Below are 18,821 nucleotides of genomic sequence, written 5' to 3'. Positions count from 1 at the left end.
GCTTATTTCCATATTGCTACAGTTTGTTTCCTTGTTTTTGCATTATTTTCTACTTACCGTATACATTTTTTTCTAGCCATAGATCTAAAGCGTTTTGCATACCTTGCTAAAGTTGCATTACACATTTTCTGCCACTGATATTTTGCATACATCAAGAATTTCCATACTGATTTGTGCAAACTAGCACCATTTTTGCTGTTTTGATATTTTGTGGTGAGCAATAATATAACTGTATTTTTTTTTTGGTCTTTCTATTCTTTTTTCCTTCTTTTATATATGCGGTGACCATTTATGATGCATAAGTTAGATATGAGATCTGTGTTTAACCTCAAGCAGCACAGGTTGTTCTGGCTTAACTTTGGTCATCCTCTTTTTTTCTATCCCTTTATTCAGTCCCGTCTCTGCATCCGTATTTTCCATCCCTTCTTTTCTCTCTAGCTCCCTCCGCTTCTTTCTCCCCGCTTTCTCCATCTTCCTCTAACTCCATCTCTTTTTCAGTTTCTCCCTATCCTCTCGTTTTTCTTCTCTGTAATTCTTTTTATTCGTCTCCATCCCTTAAACCCAGACCTAGTCCCAGAGGGTTTTAATTATTTTTGAGTGCGGTTTCAAAACAAACACAAATATTTTGTCAAAAAAAAATTAAGGGGTACAATTTTGTGCTATGAATAATAGACAAAATCCGATTCTATGATCTGCTCAATACGCTTATGAAATTTCTTGAGGATCGGTAGAGCCGGTTCGCAGGAGTTCAACCACAAACACTGTGACACGAGAATTTCGTATATAAGATAAAAACAAGGACTATAGTAAAACAGACGAAGACTTAGAACATATTCCATTAAATGATAGCCTAACTTGAAACCCGAATGCAAAGAAAGTGGTACGTGCAAACCTCCCACGATCACTAGAAAAAGTGAAGTAACCACAAACTCCTCCAAATACATGTTAATAGCCTTTAGGTAGAAATCGCAGCAAGCTAAAGTCAAATCATAGTCAATTTGAAGATAAGTCAAAATCAAATCAAAATCAACTCAAGTCAAACCCAAGTCAAAGTCAAACCAAATCCAGTCAATGTCAAACCAAGTCAAATTCAATTCAAAGTCAAACCAAAGTCAAGTCAAACTCTAGGCAAAGTCAAGTTAAAGTCAAGCCAAAGGCAAGTCAAAGTCAGGTAGAAATCCAACCAGTATCAAATTGAAGTCAAGTCAAAGTCAAACCAGAGTCAAATTTAACTCAAAGTCAAGTTAAATTTAAGTCAAAGTCAATTCAAAGTTAGATCAAAGTCAATTCAAAGGCAAGTCAAATTCAAGCTAAAGTTAGACGACAGTCATATCTACCACCTCTAAGCTTGGAAACTGACAGTTCAGCAAGCTTTGACCATAGAATCATTTGTGTTAGAGGTGTTCGTTTCACATTAAAATTCAAAATATAGTTGGTGTCATCTGGGGACACTTTAAATGCAGCACATATTGTACATAAGTAGGGCTTGATTCCGGATAAGTCACCTGTTACAATTTCTTGATCGGAGTTCATTTAAAGTGACACGTATTGAAGTCTGGGAAGAGGTATAGGAGGTATAACTCGGCAGAATTTATCGAAAGTGTGTAGATGAGGATGACAATAAATACCTTTTTCCTGAAATTGATATAAGTTCAACGGAGTTTTCCGAAGTGTTCGTAAAGCCAAATAAGGTATATTGGCCTTATAACTATTCGAAGTGATCGTAATGCCAGTTGAACTTATGTCGATTTGAAGTGGTCACAAGGTCAATTGGCCAATTGACCTTGTGCCAGTTGACTTTATATCACCCCACCAGTATTTTACACCTTCTGCAATGCAAGGGGGTGGTACAGTTGTGGGCTCGTTTTCATCAATTCTACTTAACTATTGAGGCAATCGTCGCCATTTGCTTAAACAGACAATATCACAATTGGCAAACCGAATCGAGTGTAACTTTTTCGACATGCAAATGATAGATCACAAGTCACAACTATTTGATGATTTCGTCGTGTAAAAATGCCGGGAAAGAAAGTAAATGACTAGAAAAAATTAAGGAAAATCAGAATGTTCACAACTAACTGAGTGACATGCCCATAATATTAGAAAATCAAAGTAAATTTCTTTTCGAAGCTATAGGTAAATTTTATGAGCGAATTGCCCGAAATCATAAAGTTTATCCTGGCCAAATCGAGTATACTTAATCGTTAATTAAGCAAAGAATTGGCAGCTGCCGTATATTGCTTTAGTTTTTTAGCCACTGAGGTACAAAATGCCAATGAATGAAATTACCGGCAATACCCTTTAGTGCTAAAAAATAGAACAAATACCGTTTAGCATAATCGTGAAGTTTCCAGCTATAAGTTTTAAATTTATTGCACGTTTTCAAAGTTCTGTTTAATTCCTTTGAGAGCAATACCCAATTAACTGATTATACAAAGTAAATGTTTGAGTGCCTTGCCCATAGATTTTTAATGCATTTTCATGGGTGGGCGTATGCACATATGTATGTGTGTATGTCTACATTCAACTATATTTATTTATAGTCATATCTATGTTTGTTTTTTGCTATTGCTGATAGGGGCGGCACAAATTTGTGTGCTCGTTTTCAGCTAGTTTTGCTATTTTTAGTCGCCTAATGTGAGTGTACTTTGTGTTGGTGAGTGAAAAAATATTTAGTCATCAACAGCTACATCCGGTGCGCCCAGTTATCAATTTAGCAGAAGTAAACACACCCATACATGCACACATACATATATACAATATTGAGTAAGCCACATATCAGCAACATTTTAACCAACCAATCAACCATTCATCAATTCCCTAGACAAATTCAATCGAACGTTTAACGGTCTAACAAACAAGTCTGTAACTGTGTTTGTAGCTGTGTATGTACATATTTTTGAATGTATGTAAATGGGAATATTGCTGTGCATCTGTTGCTGTGACTATTTTGTTGCTAAACTGATTTCTGTCATTTGATTGCGATTTCATTTATTTTGCCTGCTATTTTCAATATCTTCCATTATTGCACTCTCTATTTGCAGTTTTCTCTATTTGCATTGGAAATTGATTTTTAATTTGTTGTTCATTTTTGTATTTGTCTTGCTTTTTTCATTTGCTCCAAAGTAAAATGTTTTCGACTTCGATATCCGTTGCCTGCTATCATTACAAACGAAATTAAAAGCTTATGCATAAAACAACAAAAAATATTGGCATTTGCTCACTTGTTTTCAGCAAATGTGCTTCGATTTGCTTTGGCTTGTTGCTTCGTTAAATTTTTTTGCAAATGCTTCACTTATGTATGGAGGATAACATACAAATAACAAAATTTGGTTTAGAGCTCTAAAAACGATTTTGTTGCATTTTTTTTAATTTCTTGTGAGTTAATAAAAAATGCAATTAAATGTGCTGTTAGTATCTTTGTAATACTTTTTTGGGAAAAAGCTTGTAGATACAATATAATATATAGGAATATATACAGGTTGGTGGGTGCCTATTGAGAGCTCCTCTCTGAGTACTAAAATGATTTGGGCGTGTAATTCCAAGCCACGTACTTTCCAACCTCCTAGATAACGCAGCCTCAATTGTTGTGCTAGCATAAACATTAGCTCCTCGAAATCACGCCCGTTCCGACAGCATTAATAACACGGTGCTACAAAAAAAAAAATTCACAACACTTTTGAAGTGACCTAGTGTACGTTGTAGGCCTTGACGAGTACATTATGAAAATGTTTTCAAAATTGTCTAACACCCCCAAACTTTGAAGTTAATGTCCAAAAACCGTTTTTCGTAAAAAACAAATATATATCGGCTTAAAGCTTGAATCTTCTTTTTTCCAAAACCGTAAAGCAATCGAAAATCGGTCAAAACATGACGACGTTATGATTGCTAGAGTGCGCGCAGTAGACGAAAAACCGTTTTTTGATAATAATTTGAAAGTTTGGGGGTGTTAGAAAATTTTGAAACACATTTTCGTGATGTACTCGTCAAGGCCTAAAACGTAAACTAGGTCACTTGAAAAGTGCAAAGTCACTGTAGCACCGTCTAATCAATTCCCGTTGCTCGGCATCACAGTCTAGCAACAGCTTAAAGAGGAGTATATCTTTATATATAAAAATTACATGTCACATTGTTTGTCCGCGATGGACTCCTAAACTACTAAACCGATTTTGAATTTGTTTTGCACCCGTATGTAGTTTGATCTAACTTGAAATATAGGATATTTTATAGTCGCAATATTATTTTATTGCAAATTTTTATACTCAGCTGAGCAGAGCTTTCAGAGTATATTAACTTTGTTCGCATAAGGGCAATCCGTAACGGCATAAACTAATCGAGATAGATATAGACTTCTATATATCAAAATGATCTGGGCGAAAAAAGATATTCATTTAGCCATGTCCGCCCGTCCGTCCGTCCGTAAACACGATAACTTGATTCAATTTTGAGGTATCTTGATGAAATTTGGTACGTGGGTTCCTGGGCGCTCGTCTCAGATCGCTACTCAAAATGAATGAAATCGGACTGCTACCACGCCCACTTTTTCGATATCGAAAATTTCGAAAAACAGAACAAGTGCTATAATTCATTACCAAAGACGGATAAAGCGATGAAACTTGGTAGGTGGGTTGACCTTATGATGCAGAATAGAAAATTAATAAAATTTTGGACAATGGGCGTGGCACCGCCCACTTTTAAAATAAGGTAATTTAAAGGATTTGCAAGCTGTAATTTGGCAGTCGTTGAAGATATCATGATGAAATTTAGCAGAAACGTTACCCATATTACTATTTGTGTTCTAAGTAAATACTAGCAAAATCGGCAGGCGAACACGACCACTTTTAAAAAAAAATTTTTTTTCATCAAATTTTACCAAAAAATTTGATATCTTCACAGTATATAAGTAAATTATGCCAACATTCAACTCCAGTAATGATATGGTGCAACAAAATACAAAAATAAAAGAAAATTGCAAAATGGGCATGGCTCCGCCCTTTTTCATTTAATTCGTCTAGAATACTTTTAATGCCATAAGTCGAACAAAAATTTACCAATCCTTGTGAATTTTGGTAGGGGTATAGATTCTATGACGATAACTGTTTTATGTGAAAATGGGCGAAATCGGTTGAAGCCACGCCCAGTTTTATACACAGTCGACCGTCCGTCCTTCCGCTCGGCCGTTAACATGATAACTTGAGCAAAAATCGATATATCTTTACTAAGCTTAGTTCACGTACTTATCTGAACTCACTTTATCTTGGGATAAAAAATGGCCGAAATCGGACTATAACCACGACCACTTTTTCGATATCGAAAATTACGAAAAATGAAAAAAAAATGTCATAATTCTATATCAAATATGAAAGAAGGGATGAAATATGGTAATTGGATTGGTTTATTGACGCAAAATATAGCTTTAGAAAAAACTTTGTAAAATGGGTGTGACACCTACCATAGCCCTTGGAATCTTGGCAGGAATACTTTTCGCGGTATTACATATATAAATAAATTAGCGGTACCCAACAGATGATGTTCTGGGTCACCCTGGTCCACATTTTGGTCGATATCTCGAAAACGCCTTCACATATACAACTAAGGGCCACTCCCTTTTAGAACCCTCATTACCACCTTTCATTTGATACCCATATCGTACAAACACATTCTAGAGTCACCCCTGATCCACCTTTATGGCGATATCCCGAAATGGCGTCCACCTATAGAACTATGGCCCACTCCCTTTTAAAATGCTCTTTAATACCTTCTATTTGATACCCATGTCATACAATCATATTCCAGGGTTACCCTAGGTTCATTTACCTAAATGGTGATGTTCCCTTATTTTGTCTCCAAAGCTCTCAGCTGAGTATGTAATGTTCGGTTACACCCGAACTTAGCCATCCTTACTTGTTTTATATGCTTATACGTAATAATAAAATGTTACGTGTACGCACCGGCACTCACATTTTCAGGTGGTGCGGATATACTTCCGTGTAATTGGTTGGTGTTTAATTAAACAACGTGCTTATCAATAAAAAATATTATAGCGAATGATATCAAGTATAGCACATCACCAGGCCCGATGAGATGGTTAGGATAGGGTGATTACCCCCGGCCCGGGGTTTATGAGGGGGCCCGCGATTTAGAGGTACTAAGACATTTTTTTTTAATTCAGAAGAGTCTTTAGTTGTTCCATCTGCAATTTTTAAGCTGAATTTCAAAAGCAACGAAAATCTGCATTTCGTTTTAATATTATAGTGAAGTGTGAAAAATAAAAATCTATATATATAAAAGGAAAGGCTAAAATGTGTGTTAGTTGGTCGCCGGTGTTTGAAGAGATGCGTCAGTCGATTTTGTTCAAACGTGGACCAGGGTACCCCTATAATGTGTTTATAGAATATGTATATCAAATGAAAGCTGTTGATGAGTGCTTTAGTACAGGTATTTTTCATACCCCTGGGTGACTAGCGTCTCGAGATATAGGCCAAAGCGTGGACCCCGATACCCCTAGAATGTGTGGCTAATATGGATATCAAATGAAAGATGTTGCTGAGAGCTCTAAAGTAATTTTCATTGTGATATTCGATTTAGTCGCATCAACCTGGAAAACTGATAAATATGCATGCGAAGCCGAAATAAAGACATGAATTAATAATACCCACATACCTATTTACATACGTCCTATTCGATTTGCCTGAAATTTGGTATATAAATTTGCCTATATTAGTAGTTACGATCCTTTTTCCCGGGAAGTAGACCAGAGACGGGCTGGGACTGAGATTAGGACTAGGACTGGGACTGAGACTCAGAGTGGGACAGGGACTGAAACAAAATACATATCGCCCTCGGGGACAGGCAATAAGGGATGAAGAAGAATGAGAAGAACTTGAGAGAAGAGAACAGAGAGAAGAAAAGCAGACTGAGAAAGTGATAGAATGAGACGAAGATGGAGATAGATGAAGCGAAAAAGACGGAGGGAGGAGTGAATGAATGGATTAGGAAAAGGTGAAGAACGCAGAGTTAGATGGAAAAAGCTTATTAAAATGTATGCAGATAGGCAAAATTTAGGCCAGAACAACGTCTGCCGGGTCTGCTAGTATTCTATAATATGCAAAACGGTTAAACATCGATCTAAAACAAATATAAATCAACTATGTACACCATTGCTTGAATATTGTGAACTTTCAACTAGGAAACAAGGATGATAGATTAGATATTATTATTGTGCTGGAAGTCTCGTTCATCCCAACAACAACACCATTCTGTATTTATTTAAATTTACTCCCAAAAACCGTTCGGGCGGTGTCTCTAACGCCACCTTCCTATTCTGATGTTCAGGGCTGCAAACAAACCAACGCCAATCTCCTGATGTACGTTTTTGGTGACGCTGATGGAGAAAAGAGAAGTGGATATTTTCTTACCTTCCAATTCCAAAAGGCGGCTTTCACATCGTACAAACATGTCTACTAGAGTATGTTTGCGCCATATCTCATTTATTCGTATGTAAAGAAAAAAACTGCAAGGCGGGATAACTAAATCACTGCCGAAGGTGGCCCTGCTTAGAAAATTTATTTCTAATTGAAAAAATTTGTTTCTAAATTTTTGAGCTTGCTTTGTTAGGGAACCAAGGTCAGTATCTTCCGTATGGAAGGCGGAGCACGCGACGGCGGGCACTTCGTATATAACAGTCCCTTATTAGGCCCACTCTTCCCTCGAATACACAAAGATATAACAAATTTATCCCAGTTGACACAGCGCCAAATCCAGATTTCGATGTAACGGAATGCAAAGACTGCAGATGAGATAAAAGTGTTACCGTTGCTCGGCATCGCAGTGTATTCTGTCAACTTATTGAGGAGTATATATATTATTTAATATGCAAAACGGTTAAAAAGCAGTCGTAAACAATTATAAATCAACTATGTACGCAATTGCCTAAATATATAGAACCCAGGGGACACGGTTGATATATTAGGTGTTATTATGGTTTGGTGGCAACCGTGGTGTGATGGCAGCGTGCTCCGCCTACCACAACGTATGCCCTGAGTTCACACCCTGGGAAATGCAACATCAAAATTTTAGAAATAAGGTTTTTCAATTAGAAGAAAATTTTTCTAAGCGGTGTCGCCCCTTGCCAGTGTTTGGCAAGCGCTCCGGGTGTATTTCTTCCATGAAAAGCTCTCTGTGAAAACTCATCTGCCATGCAGATGCCAATTTGTAGGGACAATCAAGAGCAGCACGACACAAATTGGAAGAGAAGCACGGCATTAGATCTCTTCGGAGATTACCGTGCCTTACATTTATTTTTTATTTTTATTATGGTTTGGTGAGTGTATCTAACTCTACAAGAAGAAAAGGAAGGAGTGATAGATTCATACTTTCCTCCTGCAGACAAACCAACGCCGATCTCGTGATTGGTGGCCTAAATGTCGGGATTTGTTGAAATGTATCGACCCAGCACGAATCTTACCTAAGGCCTTATAACTTCGTATACGGTGGGCTAGCTTTGGTTAGTTTCCATCTGGGAGCCATTTGTGCTTAAGACGGGCTAAACTTTCAGTTCCAAGTATGTAGTTGATTTACGTTAGGGGCATTCCATGGTGACGGGTATGACACTCTGACTTCAGTTTTACTCTTACTTTAAGTAATTTGTCTATAACTTATAATTATAGGAGTAGTGAAATCGTACAACTTATAGATTAGTAATCTTTACTATATATAAAATGTAAGACCCTAACATGCTTAAAGCAAAATAGTCTTTCTACTGGGAGAATTTTCGTAATTCAAACAGCTTCCGAATATCATACACATATTTAGCAAGCGAAGCTCTAGAGACTGCACGTTCTTCATGGAATTAAAAGAGGTGGGACGTTATGACCCAGACGGTTCAATGTGGTCATGTGAGTTATAATTAGCTTCGAGTGCTTATATCTGGCATTGAAACATGAAAATGCACTTTTTACTTCCTGGAACAAGTAGAAATATGTCAATCATCAAATTACTAATAAATACCCAATAAAATTAGAGCTTCAAATTTTATATCGCCTAGTCAAATATGAATGTGTGACAAACCAACACTTGATAAATAAATTAAACCAATTTTTAAAATCAATATAAATGGTATTGAAATTGACAGCAAACATGTTATAGCTACTCATAGATGCCACTTCGAACTGAGCAAGCTCAAGCTTCAAAACAACTACAAACGTAGAGCATACATGCAACCCTACTTCAAAATACACCGTAAACAATTTGCAGAGCATGGAGTGATGAGAAATAGCGATGCTGCGGGGCTGCTGCCGGCTGGTGAGGCAAGAGGCTGCTGACTGGCGGCTGGTATATGATTTTACCTGTCAAGCCATTGAGGACGCATATCAATAAATATGCCGATAGAAATTCATAACAAATGGTATCGTAAGTGGAGTTGTAGACATAACTGCATGGTAGTTTGGGTTTCTGTACGCAACTCTTCGTTATACTGACATTCATAAGCATGTAAATATGTATGCATATATTGCTATGCACCGTTCATAGTCTGACTACCTACTAGAGGTTTACGCAGATCACTTTATCGGCCGGTGTTCTTACTTAAAAAAGCTTAATTTTTTTATTTAAAAAAAATAATATTTAGGAAGGGTTTTGTTTGTATGTATTTAAGGAAATCAACGTTATGGGCATTTCGGAAATATCCGGTGTTTTTGCCTCAAAATCTCGCAGGTCGTTCAAAAATTTGAGGAGTAGCTCCTTGCGGAGGGATTGTCCCTCGTTCACTTACTTCAGAGATGCTTCGAACCTAACCCCGGTCTTTGGAATTGGTACCGCTACGTCTGCTGAAAAGAAATAGAGATACATAAAATGGTCACGCTTTTGTCTGTATATCTCGTGCAAAGCGCAGTTTCACCCAGGGTTAACTCCTAATAATCGTCGTGAACATAATTTATTTAAATCATTTGTGGCTCCTTGGCGGTCACGCACAAAGGCGACTTACGTTTGCTATTAATGGTCTATTAATACTCATGACTCTCGTGGCACAGGGCGCCTCCAGTTTTTTCGGGTGTTTTTAAGAGCTACAATTCCCGATATGCGAACAGCAGCAATCCCGACCACCAGTCGATAACACGCCTCCTGCCCTCATACCATATGCCAGCACAGAAGCTATAGGACTGCGACTTCGAACTCATACCTTCGTCGATGTCACTCTCCTTGAATCTCTAGGTGTAGCTCGGAAGACTTTCTAATGGATATTTTTGTCGCGCTATGCTGCCGAGCTACACCAGAGAAACACCTTGAAATGTTAGGAAGTGACTATTCGGCCAAGGATGCCGCCCTCAAAATCATAAGCAGTCTAAGTGGATGTCATTGCGTAACTCATGGGTGAAAATCGTATAATCCTCGTAGCATCTACTTAATTAAAATTTTACAAGGACCCTGGATAAAATTTTTAAAATGTAGACCAAAGTTTGCGGACGTTTGTCTTCACAACATTGATTTCAATAGTCTTCGTTAAACCAAAACGATATTTTAGAATGAAAGAAGACCGATTTTAAGTTGAAAGATGTTAGCTGTGGTTTTCCGGCCTTATGATATAAGAGCTCCTTATGGATGACGGCGTAGCTTCAGTTTTCAGACTAGTTCGACTGTCCGCTACGTTAGGGTAGTAGCACACACGGTCATTATTTCGACTGTCTTGGGAGAGCTTTTGCTTCATCACTTTGAGTGTTCTTGCGAAGGACAAAGCCTCACCTGGTAAATATATGTGCCTACGTATTCACATTTGTAAAAAGAGCCGCAACGTGTAGGTGATATTTAAACTTGGTTGATAGGCTATAATCAATGTGATTAACTCCAAGGGTCTAGTTTTGAATAGGGCCACCAACTTTAGAAATTGTCAAACCGGGAGACTTGGGTGTTGAAGAATGAAGTGTGGAAATCAAAATTTACATCTCAGACGCTATTGTATAGTTTTGCAAATTAACAACAGATGGTGAATGTGGAGTGTTTATGCTCCTAGAGCCTACTGAAAGATTTTGAATCACTGATTTCGCTTATTCTTTCAGCCAATCGCAATATAAAATTAAAAAAAAAAAAATAGGCACTTTTTTGGGTAATTTGCTTTTTTTAACAACTTGAGGACAATTTGAAAATATGTTCGCCTTGGGACATTTTATTTCAATTCATTGTTCATTATTAATATTTTGAAAAAAAATATGCAAAGTGAGCATACAAACTTATTATATAACTTTTATTTTAGTGATTTGTTTTAATAACTTGGTGAATTGGGTGATGTCATGTCCGTGTTTACGTGACATCGAAAGCCCCCGTTTTTCAAAATAAATTTTTGAACAGTTAGAAGAAGTTAAATTTCGCAATTAGTTTCTTATAACTGGCAGTGATGCGCATCCGTTGATGCCACTTTCGACCATATCCGACCGATTTATCGACATGTACAATAAATGACCTAAACAGTATTAAACGAGTAGAAAATATAGTAATGTGCCGAACGCTGCCGCCGCCGCCGCCGCCGCCACCGCTACCGCGCCGATAATTTTGATATTCGGCGGCTGCGTATATCTCTACTACCTACACCCAATAGCCAGCAGTATCGACCTAGTCATATGTGACCTCAATTTGTTGATTATGAATATTGATGGCGTTGGCGATGGATGCTGCTGTTCAGCATATGGATGATAATGATTACGATGATAATGCCGTTGCTCGGAGTAGTGTATGGTTGAATTTGTGTTGTTCTTGTCGTCTATTTTCTCAATTGCTACCTGTATACGCTTTGTTTATCTACGAGCAGCCGTTGGCGTTGGCGACTGTGTTTAAGGCGCCTAAAAACCTGCTATATATTGTATCTATTTATAATAGCGTTTGTACTACATTTGAGTGCGTTTGACTACAGAAACGGCAATCACTTACGGTTGGTGCAACATTTCATGTGTGCGCACATACACAAACACACACGTACATACTACATGGCCCAGCGGATTAGAATATACCCGCGGCAGGTATGCCTGTCGTAAGAGGCGACTAAAATACCGGATTCAAGGGTTTGTGTAGCGCAGCCCTTTCAGGTTGCCAGCGCAATACATAGCTTCTCCAAAGCCAATTATCAACCTCACCTATCCGTGACGAATCCTGTTTTCATTAACAGCCGAGGCTCTGGCGACCCCGAACTCCTCATGGATCTAGGGGGTGGGAGGGCGTTATGGCCAAGAAGGTCGCATGTCGGGATTGGTACCGGAAACGTACCGGATCTGCATCCGGCAAAGGACCATCAACTCGATAACACTCTCCAATGCCTTCGGGGAGGGTACCTATCGCTGCAACAACAACAACAACAACTTGGAAACCTGCACGAGTACTTTAGGCACCATGTGAACATGTTAACATTACAGATGGATACCACGATGCCATTGGTTGCATCTTCATGGTACTGAGGGGTCGCGTTTATCGTACAATGCATAAATCGGCCGTTGCCAAAAAAAAAAGAAATATTGTGTTATTATTTATTGTCTACAAAATCTATTTGGCATTAAAAATTTTTTTTTAAATATAAAAATAAGGACTAATATTTTGCGAAGTTTTGGCTAACTTTTTCTCCTTTTTCCAGGAACTCTATAGCTATTAAAAATATATGTATTTTAATTAGCGAGACACGCTCATATTGTTTTATACAATTGTTTTTGTTATTAATGTTAGAGAAAAATTACAAAGTTTAAAAACGGAGATGGCTAACTAGGGACATGTTTCCGGATTTCATTTCTTCATCAGCTAGCTTCTCGGGAGTTGAATATTGAACTCGAAATCTACAACATTCATACTTTATACTAGTGTATAGGCAGATGCCTTTATACACTCAGCCATATGAATGCCCCGCTGCTCGCTTTGCAATGATCTCTAAATTATAAAAGCACTGCTATAAATCCAATCTTACTTAGCTCTTGAGAGCGCGCCATAAGTATTCCACACAATTAGAATTAAAAACATATAGAAATAGTATGTACCCAAAGTTTATAAAGGAATAGCAACGAAATGGCAGTACTAAGCTTTCTTTTCAGAGCCAGTGGTTTCTATAAGGATGCTTCTAAGACCACGGTTTGCCGAGTTTTTTGCAGTTTCATATAGCACGACGCTTGCTGAAAGATCGAAAGTTTCCTTGTAATCGCACCAACTGATTTGGAGACTATAAACCTTCATTCAACAGTTAGTTAATTTTTATAGCTTAAAAGTCGAAACTTCGGCTAGAGTATACCCATTTTTCAAGGGTGTATAGTAGTTATGTATATATATATTTTTTTAATATTGATCTTCGCAGTGTTAGTGTTGTAAGGTGCTAAGGGCACTGATTTGATGTATCGTACATGGTTAAAACAAGCAGGCCATAAAAGCCCAGCAACATATTTACTAATAAGGGCCGTTTTAACCATCCTCAGTTAGTTACTTATATATAAGTTATCAAAAATTTCGTTAACTGAAGCTTCGCGTATCAGTTAAGCGCAAGGAAACGGTGTTAACAATAGTCAGCTGTTTGGGTAGTTCTCGTGTATTCACAATAAATTTTTCCGATTTGTTCTACAAAATATTCAGAATTATTGGCTTAACCGGGGGTGTGTCCACCTGTGTTGGTGAAAACGAGAATGTCAAATGAAGCTATGCGATAGATTTCTATACCCCAGTTAAAATCTAACTTAACTGGAGATGTTCAGATTAGGTTAGGTTGGGTTTATATTATTTGGCAGCTCGCTAAGTTCAGCCTCCGTCACTTATTGTACTTGAAAATCGGGAAATCTAGCGTTAAGTGAAAGTTACATATTGCATGAGTAAGTCTGAAAGAGAGACTTGGTGATCTTGAAATAGCAGCTGTTTGACGAAGAATATTTTGGTTTATTAAATTTTCATACCTGCAGCTGATAAACTCCCAAATAAAATCGCAAAAAAATTAATAAAACTTTTCCTTCTATTTCGTTTCAGTACTTTCATGGAAGAACTAAGTCCCGCAACTGCCAGGACGTGGTTTAACTACTCAAAAACAACGATTCTACGCACACAAACTTACAAACAAACAAATATAGAATAAGTCAGCTAAGGAAGTAATAATAATAAATATATTAGTACAGATAATACAAAAAATAAATAATGAAATAAACTAGCGTTAATAAATACGGTTTCTTGAAGCGTCAAATAAGGAAATAGATAAGTGCAAAGTAGGAACTCAAAAAGAAAAAGAAAAAAAATTAATTAAAGATGCTGTAAAAATTGTGTTCCCACATAGCAATTAAGCGTGAAATCAGAAGAAAGATAAGAAGAAAAAAGTTGAAATAAAATTTAGAAAGAAAAAAATTAATAAGAAAGAAATTAGTTTTGGAATGATGAACAAAGTAGACATTAAATTAAAACTAATAAGTAACAAAATTTGAGAAATAAATATAAAGTTTATGGAAAAAGTTTATCATAAAAAAATAAGATAAAAAAAATGCAAAAAAATAATAATTTCAAATAGAATCTTAAACTATAAAATCAAAAATAAAAAAAATATACTTAAAATCAATTAAACTTGAATCTAAAAACGGAATAAACGCGTAAAAACTAAGAGCGCAACACAAATAACAGAACACGCGTCTGCTAGAACAAATGACGCCGAAAATTTTGAAACAATAAACAATAGGCAAACGAAGTAACGGCAAAAATTCACGGGGGATTACGCTATTTCAACTTGCGAAGGCATTGAGTGAGTAAACGAACAAGCGATTGCGTTGCGCGTGGGTAAAAGAAAAAATATAAGCATATAAAAAAAAAGAGAGCAAACAATTGAGAGATGAAAGCAACACAATGAGGTAAAAGAAATTCGTGCTTGAAAATTAAAAGTAGACACTACGCAAATAACAAAGTGCGGAAGTAAGAGGAGCGAAAACTAAATATTTCAAAAAAAAAGTCCCTGAAAGACACGACCAGCGTAAGAGAGTGAGTGGGAAAACTCAACCGAGTCAAACAATAATTGCCAAAAAGTTGATTTCCCAAAGCAACTCAGCTACATTAACACACGTAGCGCACAATTTTACCGCGACGCGCAGCAGTCAAGGAGGTTAGAATTAACACTGCGGCGAACTGCGTACCTCACAGCGCTGTGATTACATTTAATAAATAATAATTTTCAAACTTGCGCTTGAGAAAACAGCAAGACACACGCGCAACCACCCAAGATATTATCGCCGAAGTGCTAAAATAACAGCATAATAAGGCGCGCTCAAACAATTGATAAGCGCTCAGTAACATACACACGCGCCTAACACCACGCCTCCACTAGATTGCGCGCGCGAACTACCTTATACACCGCAACCAAAGCGACACCGCTTGCGATAGCGTCGCGCGCTCACCATTTCAGGCGTTTGTTTGCATACACTTAACCTGTGAATTGTTTGTTTCCGCAAAGATTTGAAACTCATACAAATTGTCTCAAGTGTATTGATTAGGTCGCTTATTGGTATTTGCTGCTGCGCTACGTACGCGCCACATCTGTCTCTATTACGCGCGCACAAATTCGTCAACTTGTGATTAACCTCTCTGCAACCTGAATCCATAAACCAAACCCACCGCAACTCACTCACCTCTTTACTAGTTTACTTTTGAGTTTTGTGATATTTGCAAGAAAAGGCTCAATGTTGCACTGAATCGCTTATATTTACGCGCTTCAACATAGTAACACGTTGCTTTCGGTTGTTCGCATTTCTATACAAACGCGTTACGTTTACGCGCGCGCTCGCTTACGTTTAATTTACTAAGTATCGTTTCGCTTTTTAAAGGCTTTAGCCAATCGTCATCTTACAAAGCGCACTTATCGCGGCACGCGTTTACTAACCCAACCCACCCACTACAGAGAAGATATCAGCAACTTTAAGGAAAGCGCACAGCTCTCGTTTCACTGCACCTTTATCTGCATTTAATTGTACTGAATCAACAACGACTCTACGACGTCTATTTAAATACTCCCACCAGCAACATCAACAACAGTTGTACGTGTGTTTATATTGTAGCTGAAATCTAAGGACATGGACCCGTCGCTGCTTGTCGTGTTGTTCTTTCTTGTGATAATTAAAGGTGAGTAAATATAAATTTTGACTTCAATAGCCCTTGAGGGTAAATTTCGTTGGCTTAGTTGACATTGTCAGGGGAGCTCATGATAATATTTTTGGTTTGGTTTTGGTTTTCATCATTTTTGCAGCAAACTTCGACGTCTCTATTGACTTAAATTGTACATTAATGAAAGTGTGTTAAAAAAAAAGTTTTGAAATGCAAATGAGACGAATCGTGCGATTGTTGTTGTAGCGACTTGTATCTGAGTGCATTGTTTAGTTTAGTTACCACAACTCTTGAATTAGCAAGTTCATAATATTTTAAGAAAACTGAGGAGTTATGTTATACTATAGTCTTCGCAATGAGATTGAGGTGAGATTCCCGCAAGTTGAGTTTCTGAGAAATTCCATTCTTCCACCGGCTAAGTATTGGATGCCCAAAGTACAGGCAAATTTCCTATTGCAGATACAGTCTTTGTGCTGTATTTGGTGACATTATTCAAGACTCTTTGACTGAGAGTCTAGTTGAGCTGCAGTTTAGTTTTTTTGTTAAGAATAAATTAGGTTTTCTCAGAATCATAATAGCCTTAGTTATCCGTTGTCAATATGCAGCCAGAGACTAACACAGAAATAGTGGTTTTTTGAGGGCATCATCGCTAGGCAGTCTTCTCAAGACAAAAAAAGATACGTCTTCTTCACAATCAAAGAGATCCTGGTTTCCGTAAAACAATATTATTTCCAAACAAAAACAAAAAAAAAGCAGGAATTTCAGTATCGATAAATATTTCCTATACCACATAGCCTCCTAAGACTACACCAGCTGTTCGCTCATCAACCTCAAATAATTTAAAAAAACTTAAACTTAGTAGTCCAAAAATCAGCTAGTTTACGAGATGATCCCTTGACATTTACACAGTGAAGATTTGCGGCGGTCTCTTTATATTTAAAAGCTACTTTCATCTTACTTATGTTTGCCTATGTCATTCTGCATGCTTGAGCTTAGCGTTGACTACTTACCTACTTACTAAAAAATATTACTTTTCGGGAACTCCCGCTGCTTTTACTTTTTTATCACTTGCCGGTTATGATGCTTGGCGCAGCCATAAAAGCGTTCAACTAATTTATGTTTGTTTAAAAAATTTGTATTCTTTCTTTTATATTCCCCACATATTTCAATATTTTCTCCAGAGTTTCATTAATATTAATGCACGGCTATGTGGGGAGTTGTGTTGTATGTAGATTGTATATACCTATAGTATACAAGAGCGCATATTTGAATGGGAAGGTGGGGTTACGATTGTCCATTAGACTCGATAGAAGTCTGCATGCTATTTGAAGGATGATTTATGGATTGACGCAGGGTGATAAAATTTCGCTTGATATGAATGCTATCCCTTTAAGATAACGCTCGTCGTGGGTTATAATTTATCAAAATCTTTTGATGTTGAAGAACAAAAAGTTAGGCAAAATTTCAACTCTTAATGAAGATGTCGTCTTCTGGCAGTCCAATCGCTTCTTGTGCAAAGAGTAATATCAAGCGCCCCCACACCCTCAGTTGCTTGCACGTTGGGTTTTGCTTCTATGATTGCCTTACATAGCTGAAATTAGCATAATATCAGAATAAATATGAAGCGGGCCTCTTCTTATGGCTAAGCATATGCTCAGCGGCTCTTGCTTCTACTATTTCATGGCATAGCCTAAATAAGCGCTAAATAGTTCTGAGTGCCAGAAGTAATATCAATCGGACCTCATCTTATGCAAAAAAATATCTCACACACTCAGTCATATATGCCAAACGTTGTGTCTTGTTCCTACGGTAGCCTTTATCGCCAGTAACTCGGCCAATTTTTACTCGCCAATTTCCACGTTTAAGACAAAACTCATATAGCCTGATCACACAATGCATTGGTGCGTCCGGCATGGAGCTGCCAAGCTGTGTAGGTCACTGGATTCCTGGTAGCAAGTTAGACGCATATGTTACGTATCGCCCAACGTTGGGAGCAAACAAAAGATCACTTTTCATATGCACGAAATCAGTGCGTAACTGTTTGATATTACTGAAGCTAATTTGGAAACGGTCACAAGATTACTGGTAGCAAGTGAGCCACATATATAGTATCGTCCAATGTTGGGCGCGCCAACAAAAGATCTGGACTCACTTTTTGTATGCACGAAAACAGTTAGTGACTGCTTGATATTACTGAAGGGTAGTCTGACGAAGGCCACAAAATTCCTGGTAGCAAGTGAGCCATATATGTTGCGCTAATGTGTTTATCGTCAAACGTTGGGCGCCAAGGACACTAAAAATCCCGTGCTTTACCCAAAACGCTAGGTAGACCTTTTTCTCTAATCCTAATTCAATAAAGAGTTATACCACTGACTCATATAAAAACATATTTGTGCAAGCCCTACCTAAAAGTATATCGGAGTTATTAACAGAGCCTACACAAAGAGCAAACAATAAATAGTTTATTTCTAATATGAAACGAATATAATCAAAGACTGATAAAACCGAAGTGAAATTGTTCTGCATCAAATAAATGGTTTCATTTCCATAAACTTCCAATCCTCCTTTGTATTAGCGCGCCTGCCTCGCTACAGTCTCGTATACACTTAACTGTTGCATTGCCTTAGTCTCGTCTACATTTACAACGGGCGCGAAACATCTTCGACCCTATTTACATTTAATTAAAATAATAATTTTTTTGTGTGATATTTCTATTATATTTACCTAAGCAAACAGCCATA

General features: G+C 37.5%; 1 protein-coding gene across 14 annotated transcripts in view; it reads left to right on the top strand.

Moving 5' to 3' along the window:
• Positions 1-18,821, top strand: part of nAChRalpha6 (nicotinic acetylcholine receptor alpha6) — a 694,673-nt gene that overhangs the window by 161,679 nt on the left and 514,173 nt on the right. For all 14 annotated transcript variants that reach the window (XM_067764329.1, XM_067764328.1, XM_067764323.1 and 11 more), the window contains one exon: positions 13,975-16,098. In XM_067764329.1, coding sequence (XP_067620430.1) covers positions 16,050-16,098 — 49 coding nt within the window. In that variant the 5' untranslated portion in view covers positions 13,975-16,049. The remainder of the gene's footprint in view (positions 1-13,974; positions 16,099-18,821) is intronic.

Source organism: Eurosta solidaginis, chromosome 2 (assembly GCF_040869045.1).
Source record: "Eurosta solidaginis isolate ZX-2024a chromosome 2, ASM4086904v1, whole genome shotgun sequence".
Classification (NCBI taxonomy): Eukaryota; Metazoa; Arthropoda; class Insecta; order Diptera; family Tephritidae; genus Eurosta; species Eurosta solidaginis.
The sequence above is the reverse complement of the archived record's forward strand: the minus strand, read 5'-3'. Positions and strand labels throughout refer to the sequence as shown.